Raw genomic sequence first — 21,251 nt, forward strand, 5'->3', positions numbered from 1 at the left:
TTCCTACCACTATTCTTCAATGATTAAGAAAATTGAAAACTGAAAGCACTGTTCAGTTTGTAAGTAGAAGGCCAATGGTTGGATTTGAAAAAAAATGTATACACTGTCTACTAATTTTGCCTCATAAAACCTACAAGGAAATTTCAGTTGCATTATGCATTCATTTAATTTAACATATGCTTACATAGCTCTCAGAAGGCACCCAGGCACAATTCTACGAACTCATTGTGCATAATTGATTTTTGCAGAAAATCTATGAGATAGGTGCTTTCAGTGTACCCTTAGAGTACAGAGAAGTTGGCTAACTTGTCACAGGTAAAAGTAAGATTGTGGTCTACTCAACTTGTATGGTTGCCTTTGCATTTGTACTTTCAATACACTAAGAGTCACCCCGAGATTCAGTATATAGAGAGAAAAGTAAATGAATGGTACTGAAAACTGAAATCTTTCAGTGGTAGAGTGCTTGCCTCATATACATGAAGCCCTGGGTTTGATTCCTCAGCACCACATATACAGAAAAAAGCCAGAGGTGGTGCTGTGGATCAAGTGGTAGAGTGCTAGCCTTAAGCCAAAAAAAAAGAAGCCAGGGACAGTGCTCAGACCCTGAATTCAAGCCCCAGGACTGGCAAAAAAAAAAAGTATTTTTTTCTTCTAGAAATACTGAGGAGCCTTTTGATAAAAAAAAAAAATCCCTTGGTCTTCAACTTGGAACTCTTGGGATGTGATGGAATCCTTGGTACATAAGACCTGGAGGATGGAAGTCAGGTTATTGGGGTTATGTCCTTGAAGGGGGTATTGAGATCCTGATCCGTTGCTGGTTTTTTTTTGTTTTTTTCTTTCTTTTCCTCTTTCTTTTCTTTCTTTTCTTTCCTGGACAACATGAAGCCAGTAGGCCTCCTTCCTGCCATGATGTGCCGCTATGTGCTGCAACACGGCCAAGCAAAGATGGATAGAAAATTCTGAAACCATGATCCAATTAAACATTTTCTTAAGTTGATTATCTCATGTGTCTTAACGTTAACAGAAAGGTTACTAACCCAAGAAGATAACGCAGAACTCTGCACTCATTGGTTTATTGTCTGAGTTGCCTGAAAGCAGAAGACTGTATTTACCAGCTAGACTCTCCTTCCATCGAAGACACATAGAGCGCTTCTGAGAGAGGAGCCTGTTGACCTCAGGAAGAATAATAGCCCTAACTCGAAGCCAAATGTGGATCTATTTTATCATCAAAATAGAACGTAAGGGTTAATACTTTAACTTGTTTGACTAAAAGGAAATATAGAAACCAGGGGTTCTCTAGCTACCAGCCCTCTGGGGCTGCCAAGAAATCCATGCTTTTTATTCTGTGCCTGTAATTTTTCCCTCTAAATTATCTGGGGCTAAGGTATTAAAGTTACAAGCTGAAAAAAACAGCAAAAAAATCAAAGCAAATCCCCAACAGATGAAATATATAAGTATCAGATAAAGAAGCATGTTTGTGGAGATGCATTTGTCTCAATGGGTAAAACTATTTCACATGGATACATTCAGGATATATACAGGGATCATATGCCTTGTGGAGAGAAAGTGTAAAACACACACACATACACACACACGCACACACACGTACACTCCCTGTAATTTCCTTATTCTGCAGAATTCAGGCTGTCTGTTACATTATCTACCCACTCCCGGTGGCTTCTCTTCTTTGAGAATTAGCACTATTGCTCAAGGTGTCCATACAGCTTCCCTTTCCCTCTACTTTCAGTAGGCAGTAAAATTGTTTTGTAGAAACATTTTAGCCAATATAATTTTATTTTGTTGGTGGCCAAATAATCATCATGATACATCTGCATTGTGAATATTTTTATTTTTCAAAAATCCCCAGGATGTTCAATAGATTAATGGGTGCTGCTCTTGAAACATCTGCAACACATGCAAGTTGTATGACCCTACAAGGGTGAAATCGCTGATGTATCCTGAGTCCCCAGAGCAAGATGAGGGCTTAGAGTTCATGGAAACCCATCATTTTTAAAAATGGCACTCCACATTGCTCTGCTTTTATCTGTGGTATACAGTAGCTCCAAGGTAAGATTTTGTTTGATCAAAGGTTCTTTTTTTTTCTTTTTTGGCTAAAGACTTAAATAAATTCAAATATTAAAAACATAAACATGTCCTCTCATTTATCAGGCGAGGGAATGAAGGCCTAGGGGTAAAGTGGAATTAATAGGCTGCAAAAGCATCTGTGATCACTGGATTTGGAATAAGAAACTGCATTACCAATGCTGTCATTTACAAACTGTAACCTTGGGGAATATTCTAAAGTCTCCTGTCCTCTCAGCACGTAATACAGGAACATCACTTCTTGCTTTAATGCATTTTTGACAGATTTAAAGGATATGAAATTATCTTTTTAAGAAAAATAGTAATGCTCTGTGTATAGATTCATTTGTTTAGCAGATAGGTATATGGTAACTACCGATTTGACAACTTTTCTTGGGGAGTCTCAAGGATTCATGGGGTTATCATGTCTATAATCAAGTATATCACCTTCTTTCCAAACCTTTCCAGGATCTCTTAGCTCAGAGTAGGGTTCCAGCATCCATAAATTTATGCAAATAAGGTCCATAGCTAGATGAGTTTCTTGGACTGGGATTCAATCCCTAGTTCGCTTCAACTTGAATAGTCATTTTAACCTTTAACTTATGGACCATATTTATAAAGAACAATTCCAGTGAGCCTTTCTCCACCTGTCCTGTTTTACTACCTGGAGTAGCTCTTAGTGAACATAGTGGAGCAGCTCTCTCCTGGGCACTTCGTCCTTCCCATTAATCTGCTTATAGTCTGATCTCTGCACCAGTCAGATCCTAAGACTTCTGCCCTTCACCAGCATGGCCTTTCCTGACATCCCTACTTACACCAATCCACACTCTACATTATCTGCTCCCACTTTTACACATGGACATTTGAGATGACATACACACAGTTATCTAATGCATGCCTGGGCTTCAGACAAAACTTAGAAGGTCTAACTTTAGACCTTTCCTACTTCGTGACCTTGGGTAACTGACTTGTCTCTCTTGTAACTCACTGTTCTGAAACGTGAAAGGCAGGAAAAGCTAAATTAGCAGAAAAGTGATTTGCTGCTTTGACAGCCCATGAATTCTTTCAATATCTATCCTTATAACTATGTATAAGGATAGTTACATATACATATATACATACACCTATGTATGTACATCTATACACAGGCATGTTATTTACACACAAATACACACATAGAGGATTAAAAACAACCCTGTCTATCTCTCTAGAGGCTTCTTCTGTTGTTTTACTGTGTCCCCTGAGTAAAATAATGCCACTACATCCTATGACTGCAAACTGGATCATGCTATTCGTTATTTCATGCCAGGGAGACTAATTGAATGCTTTTTCTGCCACAGCTCTGGACTATCCCTAGTGACACAGTAGCGGTTGCTGAATTTCTACTTACAACAGTCAGAGACTCCATTTAGATGAAGGTCTCTTTTCGAGATTCAGTTCGGGGTCATTCACACCATTTAGGTTCTCTACCTGAATTCTCTAGGTCCTTGTAAGCCTCCGCCCAGGCCTTGGCCATGTTGGCCAGTGTGAACTCCATGATCTGGATGTCAGTGATGGGGCAGTTGCACTGCGGGAACTCCTCGGCACACTGGCACCGGCACTGGCTGTTTTGGCACACGTATTCCCCCTCACCATTGCACATGATGTAGCTCAAGGCTGACTGGACAAACTTCTCTTGCAGATACTGAGGGAAGATGATCTGCAGACCTGTTTGAGAAGAGTGTGGAGGGAAAGCAGAAAGGTTACAAAAGGTGTTTCATTAACAGCTTGAAAAGGTGATAAATAGGAATCTGAAGCCGCTAGATTTCTCCCTGTGTATTGGAATCAAAGTATTTGAGGGGCCTACTAGGGTACAGATGGCATAATCAGCAAGGTCTACAGCTGCATTGATTCTGCTTGGACTTCTCAAGTCATGCCCTTGACCATCTGGGAAATGTCTATTCAATTCAGCTGTATTAGTATCAAGACTAGAGCTGATACAATGTATACTCTTTCCATTTGAGGAGAAAGTAGGACACAATTGTCAACTTTTCCTTACTTCTTTCACTCATTTTCTTTCCCTTTCTGAAAATATTTATGTAACCTATTTATGAAGAACAAGTCGTGAGCTAGGCAGCAGGTCTATGGAGATTGTAAAAAGAAATGTAGTCTTTGCCCTAAAGGAATTAACAATATGATCAGCAAAGGTAGTTATGGACACACAGCATGGGGACACAAGTCTATAGTTCTGCAGCCAAGATCTCCACAGGAAGTAACGGGATAACAGCAAACTAAAAATAACAAGACTTGGGTAGCAGAGAACCTTTTCTAGGTACCAAAGTTTTAGGTTAATTGAAAGGCAAGTTAAGAGATGACTATGTTAAAAGATCAGAAAAGGCATTCTAAAAAGAACAGAAAAATGGAAACCGGAATAAACATTTCTGTGAGTTTCAGGTAAACAAAACAAACATAGATGGGTGAAGTGCAATGCTATAAAGAATCTTATTATGCACTATGGTGTGTGAGTTTTCTCTCATGAATCCAGGACATATTGCTAGTAGTTTCTGAGGACACAAATGATATCATTGGAGAAATATAATTTAAAGACCAATTATTCTTAAAACTAAAATACTTGTGAAGAAAAGCATTAGCAAGAATTAGTTTTCATTCTTTTGCTCTACAAATGAAGAGCTTGAGGACCATTAGGGGGAAGTGATTAGTCCATGGTTATAAGATGGACATCCTTGGTCATACTTTATGACATGTTCTCTATAGGTAAATAATCAGCCATGCTGTAGAAAAACAATGATGGAGAAGGATTTTTCTAGATATAGGCAGTACCTTGGTACCTGGAAATATCAGCAGAGAGGGTTCTTTATTGTCTATGGTGCCAAGACAGAATGCCAATTCTATCCACCTCATTTGGAGCAGACTCCCAAGTCCATTAGGAGCAAAGGTTTCACTACTCATTGTGTAAGAGAAGAGTATTCAGACTTGGGTTATTATTTATTCTGCTAAGTTTTAGCATTAATGTGTCCATTAATCCTGCGCATCATGGATTTGCTGAAGAAGCTTGGTATTTTTGTCTTTCCTTCTTTTTCCTTCAAATTACACACACACACACACACACACACACACGCACAATACACATAATATGTACATAGGAGGCATATAATAATATATACCTCTATAATAATGAAATCCTGTCATATAGAATTAAAACTCACTGGGCTTTATTATGTGTATGATTGTGTATGCACATGTGTGTTTGTCTATGTGAGCGATCTCATGTAAAATATTCAGCTTTCCTTTAGCACTCCCCTTTCTCTTCTATGCAAATGGAGACAAATTTAGTACCTACACCAAGGGGTATTAATAGGGCTAAATAAATCTTCTCTCAGGTGGCTCATGCCTGTAATCCTAGCTACTCGGGAGGATGAGATCTGAGGATTGCAGTTTAAAGCCAGCCTGGTCAGAAAAGTTAGTGAGACTCTTATCTCCAATTAACCAGCACAAAGCCATAAGTGAAGCTGTGGCTTAAGTGGTAGAGTGCTAGCCTTGAGCATAAAACATGAGGAACACTCAGGACCTAAGTTCAAGCTGCAAAACCAACACAGACACACACACACACACACACACACACACACACACACACACACACACACACACCACCCCAAATGGTCCTCAGCATAAAGCAACTGAATAACGAAATTATCAATTTCTATTTGTGAAATTATGAACCAACTGCTGTTGCTTATGACAAACATGTAGATTGTGTGACGGTGATGATGATGATGATGATGATGATGATGATGATGATGATGATGATGATGGTGATGACAGTGTCATTCTCTCTTTACACTAAATTTATGAAGTTTCAATTGAACCTTTTTGGTTAAAGGAACAATAGGTGAAGGCACTTAATCAGAAAAAAAATGTCCAGAAGAGAGTCTGAAGAGTTTTTAGAGAGCTTTTATAGGAGAAAGGTTTAGATTTCTCTGCTTATAGTATGAGAGAACTATTCAGGATGGTACATATATAATCTACATGGAAAGTATTCTCACATAGAGGCACAGCTATGTAGCGGTTTCCTACAGTGAGCAAGGGGTCCACATGAAATTGAACCATCTCTTGTAAAAGCTACTATACAGGGGTATAAAACAGAAACTAAACACTTGGACAAGACAAATCCAGTTGTAAAGCCCTTCAAAACTTAGTCCGCAATTCTTTCATTGTCTGCATTACAGCCACTTTATCGCCATTTTCTCTTCCAAAGCAAAATTTATTTTTAGCTGATTCCAATCCCCTATAGGCAACTGGATATATGGATTGGGGTTACGTTTCTGTTGCTTAGTCTATATTCTCAGTTCTACTTTTTCTAGCTTGCTCATCATTTTCCTTTTCCCTTTTGTAGAGGATAAAATATTCTATTCTTGGTCCCAAGCCCAAAAGGAATTTGGGGAGAACATTTTTAGAAAATTGCATCAAATCTTTTCTCTGTTTGGCCAGGATACAAAAGGCAGGATTACCTATCCTTTTTAATGCAACTGCAAACAGATGACTTTTGGAGTTGCGGGGTTGGGGGGTGGTTCGTTTCTGGGAGAAGCTGAAACACAAATCTGGCTGCTCTTTAAAAATGGAAACACGAAACTTGCAGAGCTGTCTCTGAGGCAGATTCTCCTGGGCAATTTCAAGAGAGAATAATGAAGACGTAGCAATTAAAAAACGCTTCTCTGCAAAATGTCATTACTGTTTAAAGTTACATAACCATTTCTACGGCAGCGGAGGTTCACCCAGCAGTCAGAGCCAGAGTCATGTCCCTGTGACCTGTGTCCAACAAAGAGGCCCATTGCTGACCTCCAAGATGGGCGCCTGAATCCTGCCGGCTTCAATGGGAGTCATAAATAATTTGGAGGGAGATTTGGCCTGTGGAACCACTGTTTGAAAGATATATAGCTGCCGGCTGGGGCAGAATATTCTGTACCCATGGTTCCCAAAGACACACACACACACACACACACACACACACACACACACACAAATGGGACAAGAGATAAAAGAACACCATTATCACCAAGCATGTAAATTTTTGCCTTTGCAACCATTGTGAGTTATTTTGCATACCATCTCACCCACATTGAACATATGGAATCATTTCCTGCTAACATAGTTAACTTTGTCCCCCACCCCTTTTTAATCTTGTTAGGCTCTAAAGAGGAATTTCTCATTCTTCCACATAAAAATAAAGTCCATGTAGAAGTGGGAATGCTTATGCTCACACTTTTATTTCAGTCTTTACTCCTACCTCACCTAGTATACACATCTAAGAAATTTTCTTTTGGGGGGAGGGATTTGGGGTGGAGGGGAGGTAGAAGAACAAGCTTGACAAGAAATATACTCACTGCCTTATGTTTGTAACTGTAACACCTCTGTACATCACCTTGACAATAAAATTAAATTTAAAAAAAAAGAGAAGAAAAAAGGAAATTTTCTTTTTCGCTTATACAGTCTTCGTGTATTCAGATCTAATATCTCCTTTTTTTCTGTCACATACTGCCATGTCCTCTTTTTCTTTGCTTTCTGTTGCTTTAAATAGTCTCACGCGACACTGTCCCTAGTTTATTGGTTTCCTTAAAGTCTGCTTTCCCCATTCTCTGTGCCTGCATCATACTAAAACTCTAGATGTCTTCCTTGTCCTCGAATTCAGACCTTCACACATAATCTAGGTTGAGATTTTGTTTTTCTGTTTTGTCATTAGGCCTAATTACTGATTTAACTTATTGTTTCACACCACCTCCCCACCATTAAAGAGCAGCTTTGGGGAGGCAGAGGCCTGTCTGTCCACTATAGCCCAGTGTAGTCTCCACATTAGCTCCCTCCTTCATCCCAGTGGATAAGAAAAGTCCTACTTAGGCCTTGGGAATGGTGTAATTACAAAGTTTGGAGACGTATACCAAGACCTACAACTAAAGTAGTAAAGTAGGAACTCAAATTAGGAACTCAGGCTGAGTTTTAAAGAAAATAGAGTTAACCTCTGGCCTCCATACCCCAAGGTAGCTCTACTATAGAGAAAGGCAATATCTAAACCTTCCAAAAGCTGAGTTTATATTCCTGTGCAGCTGAAATTTCAATACCATTCATTACTAATGAGGAAAGAAACAAATCACAAGCAATACTTAATCCATAATCTGGCTGTTATAAACTTAAAGTTTGTCTTATACCAATTCATGTATTGAAACTCTAACCTCCAATAGGATCCTACTGGGTGGGAGGTCTAAAGGTGATGATGATCAGAAGTGGTCATGAGATTGATGCTCTCATATGAGATTAGCAACCTTGTAAGGGGGCTCTCCCACTCCCCTCATACATCCTCCAAGAAAAACCATATAAGCACACAGTGAAAATGTGACTGGTGGCTGTCTACAAGCCAAGAAGCTCATTGTCACCAGACACCATCCATGTGAACACCACAGTCTTACTTGTCAATCACAGAAATGTAAATAACTGTCTTCTGTGTGAACTAGTCTACAGCATTGGTTATACCAGCCTGAGCACACTCAGACAAAGGACATGATTAAATGTGCAATAAATGCTAGGTTTCTCTCATGTATCACGTATCAGATCACACTTCATTACCAGAACCAAACTTGAGGCCATCTTGGAAAAGCTCTCATAATTAAAAAGTAAGTTTTAAGGGTAATGAATGCATAGAAAGAAATACATTGAAAGTGGGAACTAAATGCATAAAGGCCTTGGAGGGGGGCAACATAGATCCTTGCTGATGAGACCAACCTGGTCATCATTTTCTTTGTGACGGACAGTCATCCACTGCTGCCACAGTAACTACATTGAGGATCCTTGTTTATTATAGACAGAGCTTCTGAGGTTCAGAATAACACACAGGGCTCTATGTGTCATTGAGTTGTTGATATTTAAGGACATTCAAGCACCAGAAGACATTTCAGGTAACCTCTGAATATTGGATCCTTGTGGACCACTGATGATACTGTTGATATTGCTGCCTGAAGCAGGTACCTGATTCAACTAAAATTGCTCTGGGGGATATTTAATATCTACAAAGAAGCCTCAACTAACTGGTAGAAGCCTGAAGCTTCCCTGTTAGACAGAATGAGTATAGCTTAGTGATCTTGCAATTGAAAATTCCTGATAGGAACTCTTCATTCCTTCTTTTCAACAAATAGTGCACAGGGAATTATTGTAAGCAATAAACAGGTTTTTAATACATTTAATATCTTTTTTCTTTCTAATAAAACACAAGAGGGAAATTGGAGATTCAAAACCAAAGAACACATTTTTTTTAAAAAAAACAAAAGAGAGAGAAAAGCCTTGGCTGTTGATTAAAACATTCTGGAAGTATTTATTGTTGCTGGTACATGGAGTTTAACAAATTGATTATGAATATTGAAAGGGTTGGTGATTTCTTGTGAAAATGCAAGATAATAAACCTGCAGATAATAATTATGGGAAACTTCATGATGTCCTGTGGGGTATGGGTTGTGTTTTGTGACATGAGCACAATTCAAATTGATAATGAAAGGCAGTTCTGGATGCCACACTAGAGTGAAGACCTTGAGCAACTGAAGCTCAGTGTGTGAATAACTTGAAAAGGAATAAGTCTTGTTCAAGACAAAGGCCATGAATCATCATCAGCTTTGCTTTATTTTATTTTATATTCTATATCCTAATTACCTGGTGCAGTGGTATTTTTTGATGATTTTTGGTCTCTATTCTGACTTTGTCACATTGTTAACTAAATGCATAATCTCTTACAGTGACAAAAGGAATAGGACAAAAACAATGAAAGAAGAAAGAAGAGGACTGAATAAGAGGTTCTATTTTGGTTGAATGTAGATACTTTTTTCTATCTTGTCCTTGCCCCTAAATGTGGTTTCCTGTAGAGGTCTCTGAGATTTCTGGGAGTCCCAGCTGTTGTCTTGTTCCTGCAAAGTTCTACCTGTCAAGGTCTGTCCATTTCTGAAATGCACAAAGTGGACAGAACAAGGATTGTACATTTATTCAAAAAGGTAAGCTTGATTTTCTTCTTTATGAAAGCCCAGGGATTTCAGACTGGCAGATAAAGGACTTTATGGCTCACATAGCCATGCTGAACTCCAGTGTAATGAAGGCATGCAGGTCAATTACCCATCTGTTTGTGTTTCTATTGCTGTGAATTACAGTATCCATCGCTGACAGCTCATTGGAGTGGAATGAAAATAAGACGATAATTCACCGGGTGAAACTGTGCAGAAAGGGCAAAAAGGCTATGATCTCATTCAGAAGTTCAGCCCTGTCTCGGTGATGGGTCATTTACACTCTGGGAAATGAAGAAAGGCAGTTACCTGGAGGAGAAAATGTTGGTTCTAACTTCCTGTACGTAAGAATTAGGACATGCTTCCTCTTGGTGTAACTATTGCCTCCTATTCTGCAGGATCTCAAGGCACAGACATCAAATTATGTGAAAAATATAGGTAGACAGGATCCAGGATGATAAAGCTAAAATGTTTTTGGTTACCAGAAGCTTAAGAAAATTAAACCGATGTCTTAGGGATTCACAAGTAGTATTTGAAAGTGGACATGGAACCCTTTAGCTGATGTCAAGGTCCAAGTGAAATGTGGTACTCAAAATCTAGTGCTCCCCACACCCAAATGATCTCACTTTAGGATTACAATACATCCAACCTCTGGACTCAGCCAGTTTCTTATGCCATGTGTTGCCAAGGAAATGAGTGTGAATGGTATGTCATTTCCAGAATGAAACTTTAAGAACCAGCACAGGAGCTCATGGACTCCCTTTGCACAAGAGTAACAGGGGCTCAGACAGAATCCACCAGAGAAACAGAACCATCATAGACTATTACTATCATGTAGAATAAGAAGCAAGCATTCATCTTTGCAAACCATTGATATAGGAATTGCTTGTTAGCATCATATTATCTAGCCAAATCTGACAGATGTGGATTTGGCAAGTTATGACCAATGGACTAAGCTGATCTGAGGCTATATTTGTAAATAAAATTTCCTGAACAGAGTTATACACAAGGAAGAGTAGAGTAGTTGTATCAGACACCATGTGGCCCACAAAGTCTAAAACAGTTACCATCTGGCCCTCTAAAGAGCAAGTGTGCCAACAACTGTATGAAATGGCCATTAAGATTTGCTTCAACTTTTATTTTCTACATGAGTGGATGCAGTGGTACTCCTCCCTTCTGTTATTAAGCCAAGATGGATTTGGCATCTAGTATGTCTTGGACAGTCTTCCAAGATGTGAAAAAAAGGGCAAGGAACTGAGATACTCTCGTTGCTCTTACAGAACTTACCTTCAGTGAGGAAGGCAGGCAAAAATGAATAAACACAAAACAGAAGCTTAGGGGTATAGTTAAAGTAGTAGAGTGTATGCCTAGCAAGTGTAAGACCATGAGTTGGATCATCAGTGCCACCACCAAAATAATTAACAACAACAACAAAAATAATAACAAAACTAAAGACTATTATATACCAACACAAGGATTGGAAACAGGCAGGCACCCAAATGACAGTTTCAACTTGGAAAAAGGGAATATAGTCTAAACTATAAAATCACCAAACATCAAGAGTACGCACATAATTTTCTATTCAGTTTCATAAGATCTCCACAGGAAGGTACTCTTCAAGACTTAAGAATAGGTCAGAATATGCTTCTTGACAATTCATGATTAACAAAAACAAAGTTCTTACTTTTATGAGTCCATACACTTCAGTCTTTGCATTATTGGACATCTCTAAATTCCTCATTTACCCATCTCTTGTTCCTCTCTACAAACTGCAAATTCCTTCCCTGCCATTGTTCTGCCTCTGCTCCCTAAGCACCTTGCACTGGCTCCTCTTCAGACTTTGCTCTCTGACTTTCTCGGCTGCACACTTTTCTTTTTTTTTAATCCTTATGTCAGATTTTATTTAATTTTTTAATACTTATTTATTGTCAAAGTGATGTACAGAGGGGTTACAGTTTCATACATAAGGCCATGGGTACATTTCTACAATTTGTTACCTCCTCATTCATTCCTCCTTCCCCCTTCCCCCTTTCCCTCTCCCACCATGAGTGGTTCAGTTGGTTTACACCAAATGGTTTTGTAAGTATTGCTCTTGGAGTCGTTTGTCTTTTTATCCTTTGTCCCTCAATTTTGATATTCCCCTTCCCTTCCCTAGTTCTAAAACCAGTATATACAGTAGCCAGTGTACGCAGATGAGATACAGTGATAGCGCGGACACAACCACGGGAAGGGGATACAAGAGGATCATCAGCAAAAGAAGCTACGGTTTCACATGGCATGTTGAAAGTAATTACAACAGTGATATAACAGTCATTTCTGTAACATGGAGTTCAGTCAACTGCACACTTTTCAACAAACCCAGGAGACATCTCTAACTATCACTTTCCTCACCAAAAGTTGTTTTTTTAGCGCTGCTCAAAAGTTAAATAGATTCTTTTATATCTTGGTGCTGCTGGTGGAGTTTATAGGACTAAACACATGTGTGGAATTCTTACAATTACTGAATGGATCTTCTCTAAAGATCAACTTGGCTATATGTAAATTACACATGCACAAATCTAAAAATAATACAAAGGAATAATGAACATGACTCAATTGATGTCATTTCTTGTCCAGGCTGTGTTTTCTGTTGCTTTCTCTGTGGGCTATACAAAGTCTCATGGACCTACTCTTCTGGCAGCCCCAAACACCTAACACTTATCTCGAGTTCTAATAGAAACACTTACTGCATTGTATTATATGCTCATATATTCATGTTCTTCCTAGCCTGACAGATGCTTGAATGCAGGAGGCATTGATCTCCTATTCCCTTGTCATTTAGTGCATTAGTGGGTACCAGGAAAATGTGTTTAAATGAAATGTGCATTTAGGTAGAATATGTTTCCAAAAGGATTTCGGTTCTCTATTCTATGATTATTAAGCCCTGCCTCTTTACATCCAGCTCTCACAAGCAGAAAATGTATTTTTATTCCCATTATTAGAACTTGAAACCTGAATCTATTTTAACTTAAGTTTACTAGTTGCAAAGACAACTACTAAGAAAGCTCTGAATTAGAAAAAGAATATAGTGTAGTAGCATTCCCTTTTGGCCACATCCCTGCCAGCATTTACCATTGTTTGTTTCCTGCCCGTATCTACTATTATTTGTTTTCTTGATAATACCCATTCTAACTGGTATGAGGTTGAATCTCAATGTGGGTTTGATTTGCATTTCTTTTTGGCCAGAGATGTTGAACATTTCTTCATGTGTCTATTGGTTGTTCTTATTTCCTCTCCAAAGAAGTCTCATACTAGCACTTAGGCAGCAAAAAAAGACAGGAAGATCATGAGTTCAAGGCCAGCCTAGGCTACCTATAAAGTTTCAGTAAGTGCAATAAGGGAAATCTCCCTGATTTTGTAAGAGAAGATGTTGGCAATCTTATTGTGGGTCAAATTGACTAGTTTGTAATATTCAATCATTTGTCCAAGTGTTGGCCCCCAAATCACATATCTGTGAGTGTGCCCAAGCTCAAACTCAGCAAGCTATGAGAACTCAATCCATCTCCCGACTCTTATCACACATTAGCATAGTTAAGGAACTGAGAAGTCCCTAGGAAATAAATGTGGAATTGTGATATTTCATCCAATATTTATTTCAGTACTAGTGAACTTTTGCTACATTACTATGTAGAGAAACAGGCTCAGAATCCTAGTAGTTCATCGCTACAAAGGTTTATTTCTTACTCATGTTTCCTGTGGTCTATGCTTTGGCTTTGCTCTACATACCCTCTTTATTTCAGATTGAGGCAAAAGGGGTAGTATTTACTAGAAATATGCTCTTCTTGTGAAAAGTGAAACCATGCACTATCTCCCAAAAATATTTGCATACACTATGTCTTGTAACATTCCATTGGGCAAAAAAAAATCACGCAGCTAGGTGCAATGTCACATGGGCAGACAGTGAACTCTTCCTGTCAGAACATACTTGAGGACACATAATCCTCCACAAAGAAGGAAAAAATATTGCAACCACAAAATTGAATGCAAAATGCAGTGAATTTTACTCCAAACCATTTTAACATGTAGCTACCATGTGATTAAGCAGTTTAGGTCACATACCTATGCATATGTGTGTATACATACATACATACATACACACACACACACACACACACACACACATATATATATATATATATATATCCCAAACAATTGGAGACAGGCAGTGAAAGAAAAGCTTATTCATAAATGTTCACAGCAGCAAGGGTCACGATAATCCAAAGGTGGAGCTAACCTCAACTATCCATCAACTGATGAGCAAGAGATAAAACTAAATATGCAATATGTGCACAATGCAGTATTCATTCAGACATAAAAAAATTAAGCCCTGATAAAGGCTACAAGATGGATGGACTTTGTAAATATGAATGGAAAGAAGGGAAACACAAGAAAGTCACATACTGTATGTGCCTGTGAACCTGAAATACGTAAACCAGGAAAATGAACAGCAATAGAAAGCAGCATCCAGAGAGAAAGAGTGCACAAAGCCTGATTAATAGGCATAAAATTTACATTTGGATAATGAAGTTCTGGAATGTGAGGTTAGCTGCCCAACACTGTAAATGAATTTAATGTCACAGAGTTATACATCCCAAAGTGGTTAAAATCTTAAGTTTTATGTTGTGTGCATTTTATCACAGTGAAACATACAAGATTCAGAGCCAAGACTCAGTTCAAGCTAATTTAAGTCACTAAATATTTATTAAACACCTACTATGAGCTAGACACTGCAAGAAGGAAAAATGAATAAGAAACAAATTAAAAGCATATGGTTTCTCCTCTCAGGGAGAATTACAATTTAGCAATAGTTATTTACAAATTACTATGGACAGAATGCCTCTGGAATATAATAAAGTTTCATATAAAATGCCATGTTGGCAAGTGCAAGAGAAGAACTTAAATCTAAGATGACTTATGAGGGAAATAAGGGTTGACTCCATTTTTGAAAATAAGGACCAAACCAATAGGGAGTCAATAAACTATCTTGGGTACCTATTTAGGTTTTGGCTAGCTTGGTGCCTGATCTTCAGATAATCAGTGGTATTGACAGGACAGTTGTTAAGTACACCAAAAAATTGCCAAATCAACCGTGTATCTGTCAGGATTTCCACAAGTTTATGTGGAAGGGAAAAAACTCATGTATCCACATACCATCATAACTGCCTGATGTTTCTTCTCTTAACATCAGCTCACTCTGTTCCCTTGCTCAAATCTTCCACTTCCTAACTCTCCAAGCCTGAGTCAATTCCACTCCAGATTCTGGGTTTATTCAAGGCACAGTTGATACTCTTTATAGTACCAGAGATTCTTAAAGCATGGTGATTCTTAAAGCATTGGCGAGGAGGGGCTTGTCTTTCCTGGTTACACATCATCTGAGTGTGTAAGAATAGCTGCAGATCTCTAATGCAGGCTGCCAAGTGATGTTAGAACAATCATCGTCTCTCAAATAAAAAGCATATGGTATGAGGGTCGCTGGTGCTGCAATATGGAAAGATATTTAAAAACTCTCAATAAACCTGTTGGTTCTCAGCCTCATGATGGTGGCTCAGGCCTGTAATCCTAGCTACTCAGGAGGCTGAGATCTGAGGATAGTGGTTCAAAGCCAGCCTAGACAAGAAGATTCTTGAGACTCTAATCTCCAATTATTACCCAGCAAACCAGAAGTGGCGCTGTGGTTTAAAGTGGTAGAATACTATCCTTGAGCAAAAAAGTTCAGGACCAGTTCTTAGGCCCTGAATTCAAATCCTACAACCGACAAAAGTATAAAACTAAAAACAAATAAGAATAAGATGATGATCAGGCTTGGATTCAAATTGCTACTTGAACATCAAGATGATCATTTACTTTATTCTGTGAACTTCAATTTTCAGGTATACTAAGGAAGGCTTACATGAGTTATTGATACATGAGCTATTGATAGCAAAGAGCTCTCTACTGAACACATCATAATAGTGGATAAATACCATACGATATTGCTACCTCACCAGTCATCTTTGTTCGTATGTGCATGTTTTCCAAAATCAAGTATCTGTGAAGTGTATGTGTGTATGTATTCTCAGCTCCATTCTACAGACCTGTGGTTTACACTTGTAATCCTAGTTAATCAGGAGGCTGACACATAGCAGATGGTCAGTCTGCAGACAGCCAAGGTGGAAAACTGAAACAAGGACGCTGAGCAAGCACAAGGCCTTGAGTTTAAACTACAGCACTATGGCAAGATTAAAAATAATAAAATATAAGATTCCCAGGCAAATTTAGAGACATAACTAACTAGTTAAAGATCTAATAGAAATGCCTAAAATACAGTAGATTCAAGGGAGAGCTCAAATAGTATAATTCCTTAGAAAGGCAACATCAAAGTTCAGCCAACGCAAACAGCAGGAGGCAGGTACTCAAAAGGGGTAGAATGAGGTCAAGGGGAAAGTGGGGGATGAATGAAGAGAACAAAGTGGAGAAAATATAGTCAAGAATCCAATTTTGTAGGATACAAAATTAAGAAGAGTAAGGGAAGGGTAGAGTAAGGGTGGGTGAGAATGTTGGAAGGGATAACATTAATCAAGCTATATTATACTCATAAACTGCTTTGTTAAATGGCAATTCCTTTGTAACAACAACCCAAAGGTAATTTCTCCAGTTTTAAAACAGAATCCTATTTTTGGTTTAAGGATATAGCTTAGTGTCAGAATGCTTGCATAGCAAGTACAAGGCCCTGGCTTTGGTCCTGAGCACTACAAATGCTAGTTGTACTACTACTACTAATAATAATAATATAAGAAGAAAAGTTCTAGTTTTTAGATACTGACAAATCATAATTCCTAGTATAATTACAGTCAAGTTATTTTAGTTTTCAAGGACTCAATCTGATCCTGTGTAAACTTAAGTGATAATTACCCTAAGCTAAATCACTTAAAGTTAAATGAAGTGCTATGATCTGCCGGTAGGTGCTTCCCCCAAATTCCTATACTGGAACCCTTCTCCCAATGTGAGAGTATTTAGAGCTAGGTCCTAAGGCATGGTAAAATGATGAGAATTCCACCACAATGAATGAGATAATGCCTTCATAAGTCACTGGAGAGGGCTCTGTTTTCCAATCCACCATATGAGATCAGATCAAGAAGATGCCATCTGTGAGGAACCTATCTTCACTACACACCAGATTTGCTCTGACGCTGGTGTTGCACTTTCAATATGAGGAAGAGGTTGCTGGGTGCAAGTTAGAAACCCCATTCCTGTGACAGCACTATCCTTTTCTTTTACAGACTTCATGAAATCCCCAGGAAAGCAGGTCCATGGATTCTTTACCTATGCCTCCCAGACCACTGCTAAATGAACAAGACAGTTCATGTTCAGGAGCCAGTGCCTGTAACCCTGGGTTAATTCTTCATGAGGACTTACCCCGAAGCTGCTGACAAGAGCAGGCTCTGGCAACATTTACTTGCTTAGTGCTTTACCCTGGCGTGACAAGGCCTTGTCTGACAGTGGTTGTTGTAGGAGAGGAGGCAGCATTATGAAGAAGAACCTGTTCACCTTGTGCCTCTGGAATGTTTCCACTGTCCCCCTGTCTGCGGCCTATCCTGCTAATGCTGAACAGTCTAAGAGGAGGAAAGTAACTTTGAAGCCACTGACTGTAAGAACTGAAAGTGTCAGGATAGTGGGACAGAGATGCCATTACCTCTTGGAGGCTCCATTTTTGTTTTCACTTCTGTAATTGGGAACCTGATTAGTAACTCGTAGTTGGTGGTATGAAATCCTAGGTCAATGGATATGGACTCAATGTTCAACATTTAGCAAGGATTTATTTTTAGCATAGCAGACATAAGGGAGGAAGAAATAGAAAAAGAGAAACAGTTCCTGCTCCCTGTGTAGGAAAGGAGTGGTAAAGACTCCCAGCTCTATTTTATTTTCAAGTCCTTTTTCAAACTTTACTTCTAAAATTCATGTAATAATCTAGTGCTGCCATGTTCATGTTCATTCTACTTGAGATGTGTAACTACAGAGAAAAGAAATGATTGACACTTTTTCCTGTCTGTTCCTTCTTACTCTACTTTCTCTTCCTGTAGCCCTTTTCTCTTCCTTTCTCCCTCATGTCTGTACTTCCTTTCCCCTTCTTCCTTCCTTTCCAACTCCTTCTCATGTTTCACCTTTCATTTTTACCTAATACCAATCATAAATACTCAATTCAATAAAGATATATAGTTTCTATAGCTGTAGCACAGAGTTGAAAACTATGAAACAAAAATGGACAAGGCAAAGAAAATCCCTTTAAAATAAAATCTTTCTAAGCTAACAGAAAAAGTAAAATCCAAACATAATTATGTTGCAAAAATAAGTAAATTTCAAAAACTCATCCTTCAATACAGATACAATCAAAATGTTCCTAAGCCAGAGGAAGGTTCTATGCAGTTTCGTGTTATGTGTAAATAAGCACAAAGGGCACCATTTCGAAAAGTTTTTGAAGACCTAGTAGAGATGGGGACATGGACATCACTAAAAGAAAATAAAAATGGGCAAAGAGAGCAAGGTCGGGAACAAAGAAGACAGAGTTAGGACCATAGGATATTGGTGGCTTATGCCTGCAATTCCAGCTATGCTCAAGACCATTCTGGGGAAAATTTTGAGACTCTATCTGAAAAATCAACCAAAGCTAACAGATCTGGGGATGTGGTTCAGGTAATAGAGCAAATGCCTAGCAAATATAAATCTGTGAGTTCAAACTCTAGTCTTTCCCCAAAGAAAAGAAGTAGTTGGAATAAATTATCGATACCATAGCAAATGTTGGTCATTATCATCACTTGAGACCTTCATTTAGCAGATCAGTGTTCATACTTTTAGGAAACACGCCAATGACATTGCTCCAACAGTCTTCAGCGTGAATCTGAGAAGGAGTTTTGGGGTCCCATCATGGGGGGCCTGGAATAGCAGGCTGAACAGTGAGTTCTTAAAATCAAGAGACCTGATGGATCCATTGAAAGGTTTTAGTCAAGAGTCAGTCCTATCTGACTGAACTTTAGAAAGATAAATCCAAAATGATGGATTAATGTACACTGAATACAGACCACTGAGAATAATATTAGTCACTTGGTTGATCCACAAGAAGCCATAAACAGACTGAGATTTATCTTTCAAGTGATCCAAGTATCCTTTTTATACTTATGTGTTTGGTTTAACTATAGACTATTATTCTCCACCATGACTAACACAGTGGTTATTCGGGATATTTTATGCTCCACAAATAATTGCTAAAATTTTATGGATTGATTTACTGAGTTCTGACCAAGTAAGGAATACTGCATGTGCTAGTGCACCTTGTTTTTACAAGCACTTGATATCAGCCAAGCACATATGCCATGCAGGACACAAAGACAAACAAAACACAGGTTTTGCAGACAGTGCATTGATAAAGATAGCACACCATAAGATGGAATTGTCTGAAGGCTTAAGGTGAACTAGGCATAATACTTGTAAGTATCAAAAACCACAGGAAGTGGCTAAAGAAGAGAGGCTCTGGGATCATTCTTTGAGCAAAGTAGTGCTGATAATTTAGTTGAAGACATTCCAAGTTCAGGGTCACTTTTTAAAACCACTATTCCATGTTGGATCTCTTGGTAGTAGAAGAAAATGATCAATGCTACAAATGTGAAGGCTAAGAGCAAAAGAACCAGGCAGATCCTCTGAAGGTAAAAGACTCAATTGTGCCACCTCCGTCTGGATCTCTCAGCATCCAACACTAGAAAAGGCATAACACACTTGAAGAATGAGGCTCATGCAAGGAAGTAAAGTGAATGGTGTCCTGGAGTTCTCAGGAGATGATCATTAGGTTGAAATTAATTCAATATGATAAGACTTTTGTTTTGCTAGTCCTGGGCCTTGAACTCAAGGCCTGAGCACTGTCCCTGGCTTCTTTTTTGCTCAAGGCTAGCACTCTGCCACTTGAGCCACAGCAACATTTCTGGCCTTTTTCTATATATATGTGGTGCTGGGGAATCATCGAACCCAGGGCTTCATGTATAGGAGGCAAGCACTCTTGCCCCTAGGCCATATTCCCAGCCCTAGAATAAGACTTGTAAGAGTTTAGAGTGAAAAAATACATACTACTATGGACTGGTCTGTCTTTTCATTTGTCTTTAAAATTATTTTAAGCAGCAAGTGTTTGCTGAGCAGTGTCTGCAAGCCAGGTTCTACATATTGTGGTAGAGAGAGAGGCACTGGGGATCCGTGTGTCAATGGGGAAGTCATAGTAGTGGTGGGATGAGGACACCATTGTGTGATAAAGTTCCAGGGAAGAAAATGGACAAGGATACTAACAGACTGGGAAGTGGGGGAGAGAGAAACTTTTTTTTTTTTTTTTTTTTGGCCAGTCCTGGGGCTTGGACTCAGGGCCTGAGCACTGTCCCTGGCTTCTTTTTTTTGCTCAAGGCTAGCACTCTGCCACTTGAGCCACAGCGCCACTTCTGGCCATTTTCTGTATATGTGGTGCTGGAGAATCGAACCCAGGGCCTCATGTATAGGAGGCAGGCACTCTTGCCACTAGGCCATATCCCCAGCCTGGAGAGAGAAACTTTTATGTAAAAGGTTAAAGTTAAAAATTGGAGAAAGAATGTACAAAGGTACAAATACAAAATTATTTACATTTTAAAATAGGATGCTTATAAGAAAATACAAAGAAACTCCATAGTGCTGATGGAGTGTAGACATGGGTATGCGCTGGGATTGTATAATAAGACAACGTAAAACAAAAGGGAAAACACCTGAAATTGTAACTACTTGGGAGGCTGTGATCAGGAGCGTTGCAGTCCAAAGCCAGAATCAGACACAAACCTTCTCCAGAAACAGCTAGGCACAGTGACACATGCCTATAGCATCCTAGAGACATGGCAGGTTGAAGTCTACAGGATCATGGTTCTAGGCCAGTCCGGACAGAAAAGTCGGTGAGACTCCATCTCCACAGAAGAGTCCTGGTGGCAAACACCTATCATCCCAGCTAATGAGATGTTATCTCAAAAGTAATGAGTACTGAGAAAAAAAGCTATAGATATGGTTCAGTACAAGAGGTTCTGCCTAGCAAGCACAAAGCCCTAAGTTGAAATCCCAGAACTGCCC

The 21,251-nt window shown here is 38.9% G+C and overlaps 1 protein-coding gene across 1 annotated transcript in view; it reads right to left on the reverse strand.

Annotated features, from left to right (window-relative positions):
* Brinp1 (BMP/retinoic acid inducible neural specific 1) overlaps nt 1-21,251 on the reverse strand; it is a 128,112-nt gene that overhangs the window by 26,602 nt on the left and 80,259 nt on the right. Inside the window, exon 5 of the mRNA XM_048352637.1 lies at nt 3,553-3,789. Within this exon, the coding sequence (XP_048208594.1) occupies nt 3,553-3,789 (237 nt within the window). The remainder of the gene's footprint in view (nt 1-3,552; nt 3,790-21,251) is intronic.

The sequence above is a fragment of the Perognathus longimembris genome, chromosome 1 (assembly GCF_023159225.1).
Source record: "Perognathus longimembris pacificus isolate PPM17 chromosome 1, ASM2315922v1, whole genome shotgun sequence".
NCBI classification, from domain to species: domain Eukaryota; kingdom Metazoa; phylum Chordata; class Mammalia; order Rodentia; family Heteromyidae; genus Perognathus; species Perognathus longimembris.